The sequence below is a fragment of the Scomber scombrus genome, chromosome 13 (genome assembly GCF_963691925.1).
Source record: "Scomber scombrus chromosome 13, fScoSco1.1, whole genome shotgun sequence".
In the NCBI taxonomy this organism is placed as follows: domain Eukaryota; kingdom Metazoa; phylum Chordata; class Actinopteri; order Scombriformes; family Scombridae; genus Scomber; species Scomber scombrus.
The window spans coordinates 4,195,521-4,216,277 of NC_084982.1; the positions used below are offsets into that span (position 1 = coordinate 4,195,521).

Consider the following 20,757-nt stretch of genomic DNA (forward strand, 5'->3'; position numbering starts at 1 on the left):
GACGCACACTCTGGAAGTTAAGATCAGGGTCACACATTACCAGATGCAATCAGTTTGCGGGTTGTCTTTTGATGAATCCTGCATGTCTCTATTTATCCCACATAAAAAACGCACAACAAAGCCTCACAGGTGAGTTCGAAGATAAGTAAGTAGAAAGAATAAGAAGGAGGGAAAAGAAATAAAAGGCACACATGAAGCGAGATACAATTCTAAGCAACGCTCGGGTCATGACTCGTGGCCCGACAGCTGATTTCATGTGTTGAATGCTGAAACGCCGTCGCCCACGGCGACAGGATGCGAGACGCGCGACAAGTCTAAAAATCTGAGTCTAAAGACGGCAGATCTGTGAGTTAAGTTTGAATGCAAGTCTTATAAAGATGATGATTAAGAGTTGGTAGTGTGTGTGTGTGTGTGTGTGTGTGTGTGTGTGTGTGTGTGTGTGTGTGTGTGGTGTGTGTGTGTGTGTGTGTGTGTGTGTGTGTGTGTGTGTGTGTGTGGTGTGTGTGTGTGTGTGTGTGTGTGTGTGTGTGTGTGTGTGTGGCGCGTGCGTGGTCGTTTGTATTCAAATGTATTCTGTCTTCCATCAGGGGAAAAGATGAATCCTTCCTCTTCACCTCCCTCTCCCCCACCTGTTAAGCAGCCGGCGTTCGCCACCACACGGCTGCTTACTGTCAATCTGCAGCCATCTTTAGTGACAGAGCAAGAGAAAGAGAGAGAGAGAGAGAGAGAGAGAGAGAGAGAGAGAGAGAGAGAGAGAGAGAGAGAGAGAGAGAGAGAGAGAGAGAAGTATGGAATGGTAGATAGACAGAAAAAGAAGAAGATAGTCAGGGGATAGAGAGATATGGGGGAGTGAGCTCTGAGCTTTTGTCCGTCGTCCTTTTGTCTCCTACTTCGCTGCCCTTTCTTTCTGAAGAAACTTGTCGGTCCTCCCTCTAAAAGCGCCTCCCTCGTCGTGGGTTTTGGGATATGTTAATGCAATCAACACAAACACTGCCTCCATCTGTCTGGTCTAAATTGAACAGGCTCACAGATGCTCCCAGGAGTTTTGGGGTCTGTAAGAGTTGGAACAGAGTACTTATAATCTCTGTCTGCTCCCGATACGGGCGAGGTCTCACTACTGTAGAGTGACCTTCTCTCTCTCTCTCTCTCTCTCTTTCTCTCTCTCTCTCTCTCTGTCTCTCTCTCTCTCTCTCTCTCTCTCTCTCTCTCTCTCTCTCTCTCACACTCTCTCTCTCTCTCTCTCTCTCTCTCTCTCCTCTCTCTCTCTCTCTCTCTCTCTCTCTCTCTCTCTCTCTGTCTCTGTCTCTCTCTCTCTCTGTCTCTCTCTCTCTCCATCTCTCTCCATCTCTCTCCGTCACCCTCCTACTGTATGATGTGCTAAAATGACACAGCATCTTCTATACCGTTGATTCATTCACTGTCCTCAGGTTAGTGGGGAAATAATTTGATGGTTAATCAACAGAAAACGCACAATTAATGACTTAAGTTTGCCATCAAGCAAACAAGCTGGTTCCTGCTTAAAGGACCAGTACGCACTTTTTCAAATCTTCCTTAAGGCGATAGTCAGGCACCCAAATGAGCTTTAAAACAGTTCACTTTTGATTGCTGTAATTCTTCCTCCTGTTAACACTGACCTTTAAAAGAACTCTGCAGTATGTTCTTCCAGTGGAAGTGTGAGGGAACAAAACCCACAGTCCTTGTCTCGTGCAAAAATGTATTCCAAAGTTTAGCTATGAGGCTTCATCTGTCTGATGCTGTGTCTCAAATCAAATATGTCTGTTAGTATACATTTGTGTAGTACACTGTGTGGAAATCAACAGGTTAGTGTTATCTCTTATTAAACACTTACCAGAAATGACGATTATCTAGAGGAAGAGAAGTATCCATAGTTACAGTACACACCCAACTGTTTGACCGTTTTGAGTGCAACATCCAGGTAGAAGTTTCAGTACAGAAGTATGACATTTGAGACACTGCATAAGTTTTCCAAATTAAGTGGATACATTCCAGTGTCTTGCTGACTCCTTAAGACTATTTTGATATGTAAAAACAGCTTCTTCTTTTTTTTTTTACCTTTTTCATTTTAATCAGGGATGTTTCACTGAGAGGAAGCCTTTCTTTCGCAGGTACGCCCCCATCACACTTGCACCGTTCCACACATTGACACCTGGAAGCTGGCCCAGTATAATCATTAACTGCAGCTCTTCTTCACGAGAGGAGAGGAGGGAAAGGAAATGATTCAGCTGTAATTTTTTTTTTTTTTTTTTTTAAACTAGACATACAGCAGCCAGCTGAGCCTGTCGAGCTGTTATACAGTGGAGGGTTTTTAGCATTCCATCAGAATAAGGACACTTAAGACCCCAGAGCACGGCCAGGTCTTTTAATTAACTCTGGGCCCTCATTGGTAGGGTCCTTCTATTGCGGGCTCAGAGCGGCAGCGAGACTCTCCTGCTGAGGTGTCTAACCTGCCATTACTAACTCATTATGAGCCTCCTTATCTATTTCTGAGCTTCTTTATTGACCCTTTCACTTCACAATTTCTAGAAGGGTCTCATATCTGAGAGGGGGAGGAGTTCTGAAACACTTGGATCAGCAAATTATTATTCAACAACAATTTTGATAATTAATTTATCTTTTAAGTCATTTATAAAGCAAAAATGACAAACATTATCTGTCTCTAGCTTCTCAAACATAAGGATTTGCTGATTTTCTCTCTCTATTTAAATAACCCGTTTTAGACTGCTGATTGGATTTTTAAAATTAATTTAAAAAGTCAATAGATCAGTCAATCAATTAAAGCAGCATCTTAGCGTGGTTACCGTGCATTGATTTGCTGCTTACATCATCAGTTTGTTTGTTATTCAAACAGGTCTGATGTTGTGCTTGTTACTGTTTCTCTGGATGGAGAAACCACTGACCAATCAGAGCATTGGAGACAGAATTAATACTGGTGATGTCATCTTCCTCCTCCAGAACCAGAAAAGATGATGAGAAATATAAGTATATAATTTGCATATTTATATTTCTATCTTTGTAACCAGGACACATGTTTCCACATGTACAATCTGAACCTCCTTCATCCTCCTAGAGATTCTAAAATCCATGAAAAAATATGCGACTGACTCCAAGTGAGATGAGATTTGACGTGGGTGATAAATGATATGCTGGGTAGCCGAGTGAAGCAAGTCGCATAACTGCACAATATTTCTGATTTTACACAATGTTCTCTTCCCCTGGTATCAACGTGCTGACATTAAATCTACCTTGAAATGAACTGCGGACCCCCAGTGAAAGACCGAGCCTGATCTGAATACATTCTACAGGATCTGCTGCTTGTGTATCACTGTTTTTTTATTTTTCTCTCACATGTATTCTTTAAATTGAAGCCACTATTTTCACTTTGTTTGGTTTCCCTCTTTCAGGCCAATTTGCATTTGATTGGAAATAAACTGAAAATGGGTCAAGTCAAGCTTAGATTGAAAAAAAAAAAAAGACCACAGTGCCATCAAATGTGGTCTTTTTAATGTTTAGCAATGCCATTACACTCAGTAAACTGCATAGATGTAACACCCTGGATTTTTGTGCAACTTATTGATCTTGTGGTGTTGCTTTATTGTTTAGTGGAGGTGTTGCTGACTCAGGCTGCCTCTGAATGTGACTGTTTGGGGCCAAAGCTGTTGCTTTTGCTGGCATATTGTTGTGCAGTATAAAAATATGTATGGATAATGCTGGCAGCCTCGGTTCAATTTCTGCTCCTCGCAGCCATGCAGCTATGCTGAGTTTGCCCTTTTTGTCTTTTCTGCTGCGATGCAGGTATCCACTGAGGTTGAAACATTGGCCTTAATGTAGTTTTAGAGGTTCTCTTTTTCACATAAAATGAGGTTAAGAGCATTAGCTAAAAACCTGAGGTTTCAGCTGGACTGTACTCTAGTCTCTGAGGATGTGTGTGTGTGCGTGTGTGCGTGTGTGTGTGTATATAAAGTGTGTAAATGTGTTTTTTTTTTTCATGTCATATCAAAACACATTTAAATCCAAATTGCTTTCACAGAGAGAGTACAATTACAGTCAGATAAATAATACAAATTGACATACTGCACAAAAACGCTCAATAAATAAAACCGAATACGACTGAATAATAATAAAATAATCACAGTAACAGAAAAACAAGCCAACATCTAAACATTAGACGGAGGAGTTCATAACCTTGCTAACGCTGAGTGCTAACACTGAGTTGTATATGTCTGTGGAAAACATCCCTGAAAGACAGTAGAAGTGGTCAGCAGCTCCTTAACGTAAAGAATGTGGCTGGTGTTATTCAGTGTTCTCCATATTGTCGTGAAGTCACATGAAAACACCAGAAGTGAGAGTTAGTCTGCTTCTCCGTACTCTGACTCTCGTACCCTGCGTGTGTCCTCCTGACGACAAAAAGCAAGTCATAAATGCATAATTAGATTTAGTTCTAGTTTCGACCTAGTTTAGGCAAATATTCCTAGGAGGAAACAGTGCATTTGTTGGGGACTATTTTCAGTTGCAGATTAATACACATCTGGTGCGTTAGTGAATATGTCTGGCAGCAGGAGAGTGTATGTGGGAGTGATTTAAAATATACTACAGTGTGTGTGTGTGTGTGTGTGTGTGTGTGTGTGTGTGTGTGTGTGTGTGTGTGTGTGTGTGTGTGTGTGTGTGTGTGTGTGTGTGTATGTATGTGTGTGTTCATGATTTGAAGGAAAGAATTAATGATTTCTTTTTCCTTTATCTTTTCATTGGATTTGTTGACAGTAACAAAAATACAGCCAAATATAGTCATCCTTTAAGTGTAAGTAGCTACACAACAGAGTCAAAATACAGCTGTTAAAACTCTTATATAATCAATCATTATACTAGGATTATCATTATAGATGCATTAACATGTAAGCAGAATTTCAGTGTTGTAGCTGCTTGAGGATAGACCTGTCACAATAGTTGTGTTATCGACTTATCATACAATAAAGTAATTATCAACATCATCATGTCTATATATGGACTTATCATATGATACATGGATCACTTTTTGACCTCAGTATTGCCACACTTCACATTAGCAGCTAAGAGGCTATTCATGTCACATTGGCTAAACAAGTAGTGTCCTCCATTCCTCACTGTGTACGTCCTGAGTGGAGACTGTAGAAGAATTAAAGGTAAATAACTCTGTCCCCAACCATAATGACAGTCTGCCCACTCTCCAATCCCACCCCCCTTACATTATTATACTATTATATTATCATTATATCAGTGATATAAAATGATCTTTAAATGACAATAATATCGTTTATCGCGATTATTTCTGAGACAATATATCATCCAATAAAAGAACTTACGGTGACAGGTCTAGTTGAGTTGGCACAATTTTTACTGCATTTTATTCTATCTGGTAGTTTAATTTATAATAATTCTTGAATATGTTTTGTATAGGAATGAACTGTAACATGTGATACTGTATCTATAGCAAATAAATGGTAAAAAACTACTACTATTACTTCAAATTCTCAAGTAGTGTACTTAAGTAAATGTACTACAGTATATGTGGTTACAGTACCTTCCACTTGCAGGCTGTGTGGAGAATATGAAAGTAGTATGAGTAATGTAAGGACCTCTGTACACCTTTATCTCCACTCAAGAGTATCTAGAGAAAGAGGAACAAACAGGAAATGAGCTGATGCCTCAATCCCTGTCATTCCCTCCCTGTATCTCTCACTCCTTCACTTATTCTCAACATAAAAGAAGCCGTGACATGCCGGCTGCTCCGCCACATATCCACAGCAGCACTGGATATGAAGACTTGATATGAAGGTTTAAACAAATTAGCACAGAGAAGGAAAAGCAGAGAACGACAGAGTGGTAGAAAGGGATAAATCCTGCAAAACAAAACAGTAAATGTAAAGTATTTAAGAAGACGAGCAGTGACAGGACGGGGCTGTTAGGACGAGATGAATTGCTTGAAAAAGCGGCTTTGCTCATAATGCAAGTGATCATCTTGGTGTGGGGCCCCAGAGAGCGGCAGGAAACAGCATAGCAGATGTCAAACTGCTTTTCAATCACTTTCCCGGGCTTTTAAGCAGACTCAAAACATATGGGGTTGCATGCATTAGCGCGTCAGACTGTGTTGCTCTGAACGCTCCCTGTCGCTCTGCTCTCTTGGCATTATGTGCGACACAACCCCAGTAGATCTCAAATAATCTGGACAGTGACAGGATGTCTGAGGCACCGTTTGGCTTCAAAACAAGTCGGAGCTACCCAACCACCACGAACCCACAGTTAACATTCTATTACAGTGTTTGTCAAACTGTGCGAGTGTGAAAACGGTTGTGGCCGCCGCTCGTTTGCCTGCGGTTTCCTTCAGATGGGGGGTACGGTTACCGCCCGGCTCACCGCAGCACTCAACTCCTGCTTCGCACACTGTGTCGCTGCCTCTCCCTGTCACTCTTGTTTTCACAGGAGTCATTGAGGAGGGAGAAGGGGGGAAAAAAAGCGCCTTTTTTGCTGAAATCTGGAGGCTGTTCTCCTCCATCATCGAGCCACCTGTTTGGCTTCCCCCGGTTGTTTAGTCAGAGCTCTTTTGGAGCTGCGCAGCACTTTGCAGCGCCGAGAAAATGACAGAACACATTTGTTACCTCACAAATCCTGAAGTGGATTTCAGAGTGATATTCAAAACAAAAAGTGACAGAAGCAATCGCAGATGTCAGTACAGTCAAGGTTAAAATGAGGATATTAAACCATTTAAGTTTAACCCTTTCATGCATGAATTATGATAACCCCAGTACGTTTTTTTCCCCTAACTTTAAAATGTCTCTTTAGGCACGAAAATTACATTATAACAATATAAATCAACTGATTTACAACCAAAAAAGTTATTGCAGATGGAATGGTAGTGTATGTTAGTGTTCACTGTGGTGGCTGAAGTTTAACTATGCCATTAAAATCCATCATCATGCATATATAAGAAAAACAGCTTTTGAATAGCTCTCCACTGCAGTGACCACTCTGCGTGAAAGGCTTCATTTTCTATAAAGCACAGAAGACAAGCTGTGACTGTTTTGTGTCAAACCAGACTGCAAAAATGTCATACACACACTGTCAGAATCAGTGCAGCTTTTAGTTTCTTTTGATGCCTAGAAAAGATACAGTATACATCCTTAAAAGGTATGTTTTGTAAGCCAGCCTTAGATCCTCTTCATCAAGGCTGAATAAGGGTCCAGGGGCCCCTGGGTTCATGCAACCCTGCTCACTTCATTTTTTAGCCTTTTTGAAAAGGTTACATATTTACTTTTGGTTACTGCTAGGACCGTTAAATGATCTTTTTTCCCCCACACACTCGTTGATACAACCTACCCACAGTGCATTGTGGCCTGCTGACCAATCATCAATTGCCCCACTGTCAAATTGACAAATAAAACAGTCAATCATGAGACTTCACTTTCTTGGAAACAACTTTTATTTTATTCTGATTGGAAAGCGCTGCTCTTGGGTGGAAAACATGTTACTCCATATAGTGTTATGGACATACTAGGTTTCTAACAGCAACTGTAATTATCAACATGAAGTGAATGGGTCAAACCTTGAGTCGTATGTCTGGAACCCGACAAAAAAAAAAAGACACAAAAGAAAGGGCACACATCATTGAGGGGCCCCTTTCCGCTCGAGGGCTCCTGGACCCTTGCACAGATAGCCCATATGGTAGATCCGGCCATGCTCTTCATCATATATCATTCCCAAAGGTGAAGAATAAACATTCATGCACAGTGCACAAATACATTATTTTGCCTTACAATCATCAGATTTATACTCTCTCTTCCATTTCAGAAGTAATCCAGGTGATTGTTCTTATCTCTATGGTTACAGGAACTGCAAACACTGTAGCCTAATGCATTATGTCCTGTGGTGCATATTCGCCAGAAAGAAATGGAAATGAGGGGGGGAAGGGGTGGGGGGTCGGGGGGCGGGTTCAGTTGTGCAAAATTAGCTTTCTTTGATGACAACATTACACTGAAATGTTGTGCCATAAAATCAGAAACAGACATATGGCATGCCTAGTTTAAACATGTAGTGGATATACCATAAGGAAATGAATTTAAAGAGAATCCAAAGCAGCCTAAGCGGTAGATAATGGCACATTCAGGCCTCACCAATACCATTACCAAACCCTGGGACACATTGTTCGCAGCCTTTTTCTCTCCCTCACCTTTTTTCAGCCGGCAGCTTTCACTGATTTATATTTCACCCAAGATAGCGAAATGGCTCATAAAACACCATGAAGTCCTCACAATAGTCTGTCTCTCTCTCTGCCTTCTCGCTGTCTGTGCCTCTCTCTGTTTCTGTCTCACTCTTTCCCCCCCCCCTATAATGTTATCACTCTCTATCCTCTAACTGATGGTTTATCAGCATCCCACAAGCCATGCCAAGACAGCAGGCTGCTCACAGCATAGTAAAAAGTCTGCGTGTTGTGCGGAGTGTATGGGAATGCAGGAGGAAAAAAAAAAAATACAGTCAGCAGTAGCAGGCAGTTAAGAAACTCATTACCTTGCAGCACATTATGTCCGAAGAGCCTCACGATAATAACCTCACTAACACTGCCAGTTTAGCCGGGGTTTACTCTTGTATTTGACACCTGTGATGCCGAGGTGTATGTGTGTGTGTGTGTGTGTTCGCTCATAATCTGTGTAACTGCCTCCCATATCCTCAGCTTAATACTGTCCCCATTCACTGATAGCATAGCTTAGCCTGCAGCCAAAGCAAGTGGACATCGTGGCACCTGTTTAGCGCAGGTATAAACGATAGGACTTTGCTTAATGGCTTTATTACACAGCTGGATGCTGATTGTAGCTGATGTAGCTTCACATTTACTGCCTAGATGATAAGCTATTATAAATGATCGTTTAAATAATATCTTTACCTTTTCTCTTCTCCCCCTCTTCCCGTTCCGCTCCCTTCTATCTTCCCCTCTCCGTCTCGTCCTCACCGTCCATTTCTCTATAAAGCAACAGCATCGCAGCCTCTGCAGTGTGCGCCTTCAACCTGAGCGCCATCACCCAGGCTTTCAACGGGCCCTTCCGCTCCCAGGAAAACCCTCGCTCCACCTGGCTTCCCACACCCAACCCCATCCACAACTTTCAGGTGAGTTGAACCACCCGACCTCATCCAGGGGTAATCTGACACTATACTTCATTTTCACTATATAACATAAAAATGATCACAAAGCGCAGTGTAGAACAGTTTCTTGAAAAGCCTCTGGTCACAGTGACTGGTTTATTTTTACAGGAAAAAATATGATATGAAAAGCCTACCCTAATTTAAAACTATAGATATCATATACTTTTTAAAATTGGAAATTCACTGTTTATGAAACCATGTACAGCTCCTAAGCTCACCAATAAAGGACTCTACCAACAAATCCATCTCATATATCCATCTAAATCCGAGAGAATGAGCAGGAGCTACAGTCTGCAAACCCAAACATACAAATATAACAGACTGTCGTTTCATATTTATTCTTCTGCAAGCATGTGATTACACTGCTGTGTATTTGCTCTGCTATCACTGTAGTATGCAATTACTATGAATAGAATTACGTGTAGCCAGACACAATGTATTGATTTAGAAAGTACAATGGCTGGTTGCATGCAGGTACGTCTCCATTGTTTGGTATTCTGTCTGACAGCCTTTCATGTTTTTCTTGCTTCCATCCCACCGTTCTACATCTCCTCCGACGCCTCGCCTCTTCTGTCTTTCCTCTCCAGTGCGGTACAATAAATGACGAGGGTCCCAACGAGGGTTTGACGGAGCGCAGCCTGCAGGACGCCCAGCGGCTCTACCTGATGAACGATGTGGTCCAGCCGGAGTCCGTAGATCCTCTGATCATGCAGGATGACGTTCGCTTCTCCAACCTGGTCGTGGACATTGTTCAGGGCATGGACACCCTCTACCATGTCATGTACATCAGCACGGGTTAGTTGGAAATACATGCACATACTGTACATCAATTAGAAGTATAACCTATCAATTCATAAGAACGATGAAGCAGTTAAACAAAAAAGAAGTACTTAATTGATACCCATAGAAAAAGGAATCCCCTTCAATTGACCCTCTCTGATAAATCTTCTCATCCTCCTCCTCCAATCAGAATACGGCACCATCCTGAAGGCCCTGGCTACACCCAATAAGAACCTACAAGGATGTTACCTGGAGGAGATGGAGCTCCTCCCCCACGGGGTGCGAGAACCAATCCTGAGCCTGCAGATCCTGCACAGCGACAGGTCACTCTTTGTTGGGCTCAACAACCGAGTCCTGAAGATCCCCCTGGAGAGGTGCTCCACCTACAAAACTGAGACGTGAGTACTGCTTAAAATCTCCACATGCGGCGGAACATTGTGTTAAAAATGCAAATATCACTGGTTTGAAGGCATTGTGAGCTCTTCAGAATGTATCAAGAGGAGAAACAAAATAATCAATGTTGGGCGAGTGTAAAGTATAAAAACATATGAAAACAATATTCCAGGAAGAGAAGGGGGCTTTCCATCCAAACTAATACAAAACAGAGCTGAATTCAAAGTTCTGGACCTCTTTGCTCCTGTAAGCTTGGGGACTTAACAGGAAACCTAACCATGAAGTCCAGAGTACCTAGAGCTGTCCAAATCTATAATTCATCAAATCTGCAAGTAGCTTCAAGGACATTTTCTGCTGCCTTTTGTTGGACTTGATACAGCTTTGATAGACTTTACTAGATGTTATGAAAGATTATAAGAATCCATACAAATATTGATGTCAAGCTGGGATGCCACGATGAGGAAGTTTTCTCACCAGCTAATAAAGTCGTGACAACATCAGTGATACCGGTTACGCTGGACATTCTACAAAATAACAGACATCTCACTCCACTAGTCTATGCTGTGACTCTGCTACTGCTGCAGTCGGACATGGAGCAGGCATTTTTAGATTTATATTAGCAAAACATCGGTTGGGGAAGTGGACAAGCAATGTAATCAGTGTATCACCTGCAACACAGTCTGCTGCAGCAAGCCTAATGTCAAGGTCTAAGCATTGGTCATATCCATGGCATCGTCTGAAGGTCTATCTAGGTCGCATCTAAGTGCATTTTTGCTGTCACAGCCCTGCACCCTCACATACTTGACTAAAAGCCAGCACTCACTCAAAACACATCAGAATATGTATGCCTGAAATCCATGAGGGTCAACATTTGGATTTGGTTTATGTGAAATCACAGATTGTGCAGACCAGGCATACTGTACCATAATACGTGCAACACTGCTGTCACCTGTGTGCTGTTTCCTCTTTATTTGAGATCTCTTTAAATCCAATTTACAAGAATAAAGTGATAATCTACATGAGGGACAGTGGTGTTCACTTCCCGAAAGCACCGTGCAGTATACACAGTGTGTTTCATTGTTCATCTTATGCCATGTGGCAGTGGATTCATTTTAACCTGGTTGGTCTTCCTATTGAAGGTAATTATCTGTCCTCAACTAGGATTAATGTCTGGAAGACTGTGCCTATAATCATTAAAGTCCTTATGGAACCAGACTAATGACTGGGGCGGTATCGGCTCACTAGAGAAAATTAATTTGTTGTGCTGTGTTTTTTTTTGTTTTTTTTCCAGAGTAATGAAGTTCTGCATAACACAAAGAGAGCACTGTTTTTGGCTTTTGCTTGTGGCTGAATCAAAGGATAAACAAAAAACTGTGTGTGAAGCTACCTAGTACATTGCCAGAGAAGTTTCTCTGAAGGCAGGTGTGTGTGTGTGTGTGTGTGTGTGTGTGTGTGTGTGTGTGTGTGTGTGTGTGTGTGTGTGTGTGTGTGTGTGTGTGTGTCTGTGTCTGTGTGTGTGTGTGTGTGTGTGTGTGTGTGTGTGTGTGTGTGTGTGAGTGAGAGAGAGAGAGCGCGAGCTACAAACAGAGAGGGAGAGAGAGGCCTTTTGCTCTGCCATCTCCAGCTTCAGTGTTATTCGTGTGAAAGTCTCAAGAGCGAGCGGGGGGAAGAAAAACCCACCGACTGTTTGTCCAGCCTCCTGTATCTCATCAGAACTCTCAATCTGGATCCTCAGCCGGCCACCTCAGTCCTTCAAAGTCAACTTCATTTTAGCATACAAATGGCTGCTTTTTTTTCATTCTGTCTGTGTGTGTGTTTGTGTGTGTGTGTGTGTGTGTGTGTAGTCTACTTTGTGATTTGTGCGTGGGTGGGTGCTTGGATGAGTTCTCATATGTGCTGCCTGATGAGTCAGCTCGCTATATTTCTACTAAATCCAAACTCATAGACACATGGGACCACACACACACACACACACACACACACACACACAGGGCTCAGGTAGAAAAACCAGTGCATTTAATAAGATGTGGGTGAGATATGCAAGAAGCAAACAGAAATATAGATATACAGAGCAGAGCAAGCAGTTAGAGTCCTATTTACGACACAGTGGGGTGATAGGATAAGAAGAGTGGGCACCAAGGGCAGCACGTGGGGAAGAAGGGAGGGGGGTTAAGGTGGGATGGGGCCGTCCTTAATCCAGTCTGCAATATTCTACACTCCTCTCGGAATCTTTTAAATGCACCGGCTGCGGAATACGACAGATGTCAACGCGTCTGTCAGCGTGACACCTGAGCTCGTCTGGAGGGACTCAAGCAAGTAGAAAATAGCAGATAGGTGACATTGAGTCAGAAGATGAAGAAAAAAAGGAAAATGAAGGAAAATGACTGTTCAGTTAATGTGTTGATTAGTGAAAAATAACCATTAAATTCCCACATTTTCAGAACCTAGGATGACATTTTAATGTTTTATTACCGACAAAACATCTTATCTTGTAATTATGACTTCTGTATCTCATAATTAGCAACAACAGGTGTTACACCAATATATTTTGCAACCCATCAGATTCTGTGACCTGATTAAGAATCGCAGCTATATTACCACCATCACACTTTATCGCCCGCTAAAAATTTTGATAGCCGTTGCTGAACGGTTGCACAGCATTTAGATAGGATCGCAAACTTTGATAGCACGGATGCATTTCAAATGTGCGACTTCGTATCCATGGTAGCCCCGCTCACTATCTGCATGCCTGCATCAGTATCAGATTTAAATACTGTTCAAATATTGTTGATTCAGCGCCTGCAAACACCAACTAACAGCAACTATTCAATATACTAATCATTTTGGCCAATCACAGTAATTACAATATCGCATGAGATCCTTGAGGGAAAAAATTAACATGTCACATTGCATCACATTGCTCTTATGACTTTTTCTTTCTTTTTTTCCCTCTTTTTTTTCTCTCTTTCTCTGTGTCCACTGCTCAGACTATATGTAAAAAGACCCACCTGCTGTCCCGCTCTTTGAACCCCCCCCCCCCTTCCTACTCCCCATCATTGTGGTGCAGTCTGAATGAACCATTCTGTGTGTGTGTGGCCCTCCCATACATCCATTCACACACACTGATAACAGATGAATATAAGCACTTTTATAGCTGGCAGTGGCTCATCATGCTGGTTTCTCTGTGTCACACACACACACACACACACACACACACAGTAAAGAATGGACTTACTGTATTTGCAGTACTGCGGTGGGCGCCACAGTGACAGAGACAAGCTGCGACATGATTTATGTACAAATCATAACTTATCCAGTTTGCTATAAAGCTGCTAATGGAATAACGGATGGACTGCAGCTGCGGCGCTGTACTCGTAATGTAAACAGCTGACATATGTGTGCATGTTTTGTAATTGTTTAAACATGGAGGGAAAATATAGATTCTTACTGTTTAACAGATGGAAGCAGAAACATATGTCACTTTGAATGCCTGTACTATACTTCTAAATAATTCAATTAAGTCAAAGTGCTTTTAATGTTTAGTTTTGCTTTGTTATCGATCCCTATAGAGTCTCAAACCCTCAGAGGGAAATAACATTTACATCATCATCTTGAGCCGAAGTGCTTTTTTTTGTTTTTTTGTTACGCTCGCTAAACCTTTTCAACGGCCGGTGATTTGTAGCCTTTTAGTGATAGCTCGCAGACAAATGCTGCAGCTTGTGCAGGAGTATGTGTGTGTGTGTGTGCACATGCCCGTATGTGTTTGTCCTCTATTTGTGGTAATTATATTTGATCTGGCCAATTGGCACCTCTGGCTAACAGCAGCACTCTGTCCTCCATGCAGACCCTATCTCTCTATCTCATTCTGTTAGTGAAGTCATTTATTTTGGCTGCAGCGGACGCACTAGCTTAGCTGCAGTGTTGCATCCGTCAGGGCTTTTGTGAGAGAAGAAAGGTAGTCCACGCTGCCAAATAGAGATCAAACTACTGGTCTCACTCACAACAGTAGCCAATTTTGAAAGTAAGTGCTTTTTTTTGTCTAGATCAGTTTATTTACTGGCAGTGGAAGAAGCATTCACATCCTATACTGAAGTACAAATACCAATACGGCAAAGTAATAATACTTTATTATAAGTAAAAGTCCTGCTTGAAAAATCCTACTTAAGTAAAAATACACACGTATTATGAGCTCCATGTAGTATGCAGTATTACAGTAAAAGTACAGAAGTATTATTATTGATGTAGTATGCAGTATTACAGTAAAAGTACTGCAGTATTATGAGTGATGTAGTATGCAGTATTACAGTAAAAGTACAGAAGTATTATTATTGATGTAGTATGCAGTATTACAGTAAAAGTACTGCAGTATTATGAGTGATGTAGTATGCAGTATTACAGTAAAAGTACTGCAGTATTATGAGTGATGTAGTATGCAGTATTACAGTAAAAGTACTGCAGTATTGCAGTAAATGGGATGTGTTTTCAGATTTTGGACTTTTTCTCTAATCTTTGATTTTTGCCGAAATATATTTGAACATTTATTGAAATGAAAGCATGTGAGAAGTTTAGAGGGAAAAATCACTATTTGGTGGAGCTGTTAACAACTCATAGACATCTGAAATGTGAGCCTGACTACACACTGCTGTCTGGTTTCATCTTTAACAATGTGTTGTATTTTAAAAGCTTGTTATATTATCACATTGTGTCAAATCTGCATCTGAAAAGTAACTAAAGCTGTCAAATTATTGTAGTGGAGTAGAAAATACAATATCTCCCTCTGAGATGTAGAAATACTACAGTAAAGTACAAGTACCTCAAAATTGTACTTCAGTGCAGTACCTTCTTTCCAGCACTGCTCATCTGTAAAAACTGAACGTGTCAGATTTTCAGAGAAAAGGCAATAAAAAGCATGAAAACTGAAATAACTTCAAGGAGCAGGCAAAGGAGGAAATGCTGAATAAATGATGAGGATAATGTTGAGGAAGATGAAATGGAACAAATCAGGTTTTCTGTAACCGTTTTATTCCTGCAGCCAAACCACCACTCGCACATCTGCTTACATAAACATTACGCTTTATTACAAGAGGTACAATTGTCCAATGGTGATAGTTAAATGTTTTGCCTGAGGGCTTTTGTTTAATTTGCTTTGTCAGAGTGTGTGAGGTGTGTGTGTGATTAACAGTGACCCAGCAGCAGCTCATTCTGCCTGCAGCAGCAGCCTAAAACAACGCCATAGAGGAAAACCACTGACCATTAGCATCCCTGCTACAACCTGTGTGTCTATGTGTGTGTGTGTGTGAGACATGTTTTATTATACTTTAGCATCAGTCCCTATAGGACCCCTATACAGCAGTGTGAACTTCCCCTGTCTTTCCCTGTGTGTTGAAGGCTTACAGGCCCGTCCCCAGCAAACCCAATTTACCGTCTGCTGTGGCTGCCAGCCTGTCAGCAGGCTCTAGAGCTCACTGCCACTAAGCCCGTATGACAATCAGAGGAACACTTCACCAGCCAAGAACTGAGAGAGAGAAACAGAAAGAGAGGGAGAGATAGTGTTCACACAGTGGAGGTATTTATTACTGCTTCAGAATGCTGTTACTTTATTACAGGCTTTGTCCTGGCTGCTGCTCAGTGTAATCATTTTGCTCTCTCTCTCTCTCATCTTCTCTCGTCTCTCTCTCTCCTTCTCTCTCTCTCTCTCATCTCCTCTCTCTCTCTCTCTCTCTGTATGTGTCTGTGTCTGTGTCTGTGTTGCTTTGTTTCCCTCCTCCGTCTTTCAGCCTGATTGGGTCTGGCACGATGTCTTAACCTGCCAGCTCCACCACCTTTCAATTTCTGATGCTCACAACACAGCAAGGTTGTGAAATATGAATATATTCTTAAGAAAGGAAGCAGCTACAACGAGGCGCTGAGTAAGGTTGGAATTCAATAGGCGGTTCAGTTTGGATCAGAATACAGTGATTTGCAGAGGTCTAATGTTAACAGATCTCTATTGAAGCAGGCTGCTGTCTGATGGATGGTCTCTCTGTAACATCACTCTGCAGTTGTGAGTGAACTGTGTGCTCGCAGTTCAACAACACTAACGGCGTGATGAGTGTTTTATTGTCAAGCAACAACACTCATTTTCATTCTTTCCCCTCTTTTTCTTTGCTACATGTGCAGAAGAGAAGTGACAGATAGTGAGGGCAGGGCGAGAGAGAGAGAGAGAGAGAGAGAGAGAGAGAGAGAGAGAGAGAGAGAGAGAGAGGAGAGAGAGAGAGAGAGAGAGAGAGAGAGAGAGAGAGAGAGAGAGAGAGAGAGAGAGAGAGAGAGAGATGAGAGAGAGATGAGAGAGAGAGAGAGAGATGAGAGAGAGAGAGAGAGAGAGAGAGAGAGAGAGAGAGAGAAGTTTCTGCCAACTTCCTGCATATCATATCAATAAGTGAACCCTCCCTGTTGTCCTCAGGTCAAATTTGACCCATTTTCAAATAATGATATTGATTTTTTTAATCTAATTGCCTGAAAATCACATGGATCATTATTTGCATGTAAAATGAATCAATCAGTACTTTCATTGAAATATGGTGTTTTATTTAAAGGTATAAGATCTGTTGTCAGGACAACAGGTGTGATTATGTGCCACCATTAAAACAATTGAAATGATTTCAAAACTGTATCTATACTAAACTTTGACATCTTTAATTTAGTTACAATAATCATAATTTGTGCTTCTTTTTTTTTTCTACTCGAAAATGAGGTATATATATATATATAGGTATGAGGTATCATTATGAATCAGGACCTCTGGTATTTGGACCGATTAGGCCGTGCAAAAGGTGTATTCACCATTTCTATCAACATTTCAAGGCTTCTTCTCCCTGCTCATTCTCAGGTTGTAGCCACAGGTCGTTAACATTGATCAGAGCTGCTGCTGTAAAGTGCAGTTTTCTGCCTTCTCAGCCAACGAACGCTCATAACAGATCTCTACTAAATCGTGGAGTTTTTTATTCGCTTACGTTTAACTTTCAGCCGGTTACAAATGTCGAAAGATAACATCGTTTAAAAGGAAGAGCGGCACGACGGTGGCTCACAGGAAGACAGTTTTGGCCTCATCAGTTTGCATGTTCTGTTTGTGTGTGTGTGTGTGTGTGTGTGTGTGTGTGTGTGTGTGAGTTTCCTTTGGATCAACCGTGACTGACAACCTGTCAAACACTTACAGTATGTGAGCTATGATTGGCTCAGCACCTCGAGACCCTGCAAAGTATAACTTTGTGTAGATTTGATGGAGAACCAAAGAATTCAGGTATTAGATTTCAAACTAGATTCAGACTGACTAGATTGATAAAATACCATCAAACCCTCACCTGTAGTACTGAGGGAAGTAAAACTTTTGCCATACTTGTATTGTTTCATGTAAGTATCTTTATTTATCTTTTCTCTCCTTTTTCATTCAGTTACCATCTTTTTTTTGCCATCTATCACCTCACCTTTTAGTACATTTATACCTTTTTGCTCTTCTCTCCTCTCTTTTTCCTCCCTGTTGTCTCCCAGTGATGATACAGCTCCTTTTTTAATCACCAGGGGCTAAAATTGTACACCGAGGACAGCAGGTATTTTTTGGCAGGCAGCCATCTCCCTTTTGTTTTCCGGATTTTTTGAGATTTTTTTTCTTTTGGACCCGGCACCATCAGTCTTTAGCCCTGGCACCAACTGAGCCTAATTGGCTGTATTAGCGCTGAGTGCTAGCAGGAGTCCTTGTGTTTCCAATTCATCATGAGCAGACTTCCTAAATGGCCAGCTCAGCCTGGCACAACAGGGGGAAGGAGAAAGAAGGGGAAAAAAAGCCCCTGGGACGAGCTCTCATTCTCCCCCTGTTACAAGGGGAGAGGTGCAAGGAGAGGCTGTCAACAGTGCTCTCCTGGGACTGACTGCAAAAAAAAACAAACAAAAAGTGACAGAGCTGCTGTGGAGAGCTGGAGAGAAGAAGCAGGTGTATGCAGACATATGTTTAACTGACTTGGACCCTCCAGATAGCATCCTCTTACATAATCCCACATGTCAGAGCTATAGCTACAGCTAATAACGACTGATTCTAATCCATAATTTATCAGTCCTGGCGATCATATTTGCAATTATACACTGACAGCATGCCATTAAAGGCGAGGTGAACTATTGTTTTTATGTCTGGTTGTTAAAGGGCCCATAATAAAAGGAGACACTGGTTTTTACAGCATTCACAAACCATTTAAAATGCCAATTACATCCCCACAGAGAGAATCCGGCAGATTTATCTTCCGATGCCAGTCGTCCAGACATATTGTTTTATGGGCCGGTGGGTTTTTGCCGCTCGGCCTGTTTAAAATTTAACACGCCATGTTCCGCGCCTTCTCTGTTTTGATATAGTGCGCCACCGGGCACGTACGCCGCTGAATTACATATCAGCCCTGCAGGGTTGTCAAAGCAATGCTCTCACACACACACACACACACACACACACACACACACACAGGGACACACCCAGGGTAGAAAAACACGCCCTCGCAGTATACACAAACGGAGGGGTTATTCAGAAAATGCATGTGATTATGAACACACACACACACACACACACACACACACACACACACACACACACACACACACACACACACACACACACACACACACACTGACATTCCTGTGCATCTGCAGACTCAGCCTCCCGTCCCGGCTGACATCTCTCCGCACTTCCTCTTACAGATATCAGCCTCTCTCTTCTCATCACACACACACATACACACACACACACACACACACACACACACACACACACACACACACACACACACACACACACACACACACACACACACACACACACACACACACACAGAGCCCTCTCTCCACCCACACTGCCTGTAATTGACTTGAACAGCATTCCTGTTTTTCCTATTTTTAAAAAATGTTGAGCCGTTAGGACAGAAAGGAACAGTAGGTGTTTAGCTAACATGCAGAAAAGGTCAGAGTGAAAGGGAGCTAAATGTCTCGGTATCCACTCTTCTCCCCTCCGATAGTAAATCTTCCTTTAAGAAATGGCCTTCAGTTAGGAAATGATTAGAATTTAAGATGAGTCCTAATGATATATATAGACCGGTCACAAAAAAACATTATCGACTTATCGTACTATAACGTAATTATCAACATCATCATGTCTATGTATGGACTTATCATATGATACATGGACATGACCTTGATCATTTTTTACCTCCATATATCCACACTTCTCAACGGCGATAAAACTGAGGTCCTCCTCATCGGTACCAGATCAACCCTAGCAACACTCAACACTTTCTCCATGTCCATCAACAATTCCACTGTTCCTACATCCCCTCAGGTAAAGAGCCCGGGTGTTATCCTGGACAGCACATTATCTTTCGAAGCCCACATCAATAACGTTACTCGGACTGCATACTTCCATCTACGGAACATCAACCGTCTCCGTCCCTCACTTTCACCAACCTGCACCGCTATCCTGGTAAACACCCTGATCACATCCCGTCTGGACTACTGTAACTCTCTCCTCTTTGGTCTTCCGTGGAAATGTCTTCATAATCTCCAGCTGGTACAGAACGCAGCCGCCCGTATCATAACCAGAACCCCCTCTATTGAACACATCACTCCTGCCCTGCAGCAACTTCATTGGCTCCCTATCAAATCCCGCATTGACTTTAAGATTCTACTCCTCACTTACAAGATCCTTCACAACCTGGCACCATCATATCTCTCGGAACTGATTCACATCTACACACCCTCCCGAACTCTCCGATCCTCCTCCGCCAACCAGCTCTTTGCCCCATCTGCCAACTTAACCAGCATCATGGGGTCAAGAGCTTTCAGCCGATCTGCCCCCCGTCTTTGGAACTCTCTCCCACCAGACATTTGCACTTCTGACTCTGTTTCCATCTTTAAATCCCGCCTGAAAACGCACCTATTCAGAGACTATGCAATCACATTCTTGTTTATTTATTGTACTGATGCACTTTATAGTCACATTCTTATTTCTTTCTTTATTTTTGCACTAAATGTTACCTGATTTATATTGTTTGATTTACTGTTGTTGTGTTTTATGTGCCTTCTAAGGTGTCCTTGAGTGCTTTGAAAGGCGCCTTTAAATAAAACAGAGTGTCTATTTGCACCCCTGGTACAAATACCGAAGCTTCGGCCACACAGCTATAAGCCGATAATGGTAAATAACTCTGTCCTGGCCCATAATGGCAGCCCGTTTTCTTATAGAAGTGTAGCACCCACTCTCCAATCCCATCCCCCCGCCCCCCTTACATTATTATACTATTATATTATCATTATATCAGTGATATAAAATGATCTTCAAATGACAATAATATTGTTTATCGCGATTATATCTGAGACAATATATCATCTAAC

At 42.0% G+C, this 20,757-nt stretch overlaps 1 protein-coding gene across 1 annotated transcript in view; it reads left to right on the plus strand.

Moving 5' to 3' along the window:
- sema5ba (sema domain, seven thrombospondin repeats (type 1 and type 1-like), transmembrane domain (TM) and short cytoplasmic domain, (semaphorin) 5Ba) overlaps positions 1 to 20,757 on the plus strand; it is a 108,109-nt gene that overhangs the window by 60,899 nt on the left and 26,453 nt on the right. The window contains exons 8-10 of the mRNA XM_062431491.1: positions 9,015 to 9,150; positions 9,774 to 9,981; positions 10,157 to 10,364. Coding sequence (XP_062287475.1) covers positions 9,015 to 9,150; positions 9,774 to 9,981; positions 10,157 to 10,364 — 552 coding nt within the window. The remainder of the gene's footprint in view (positions 1 to 9,014; positions 9,151 to 9,773; positions 9,982 to 10,156; positions 10,365 to 20,757) is intronic.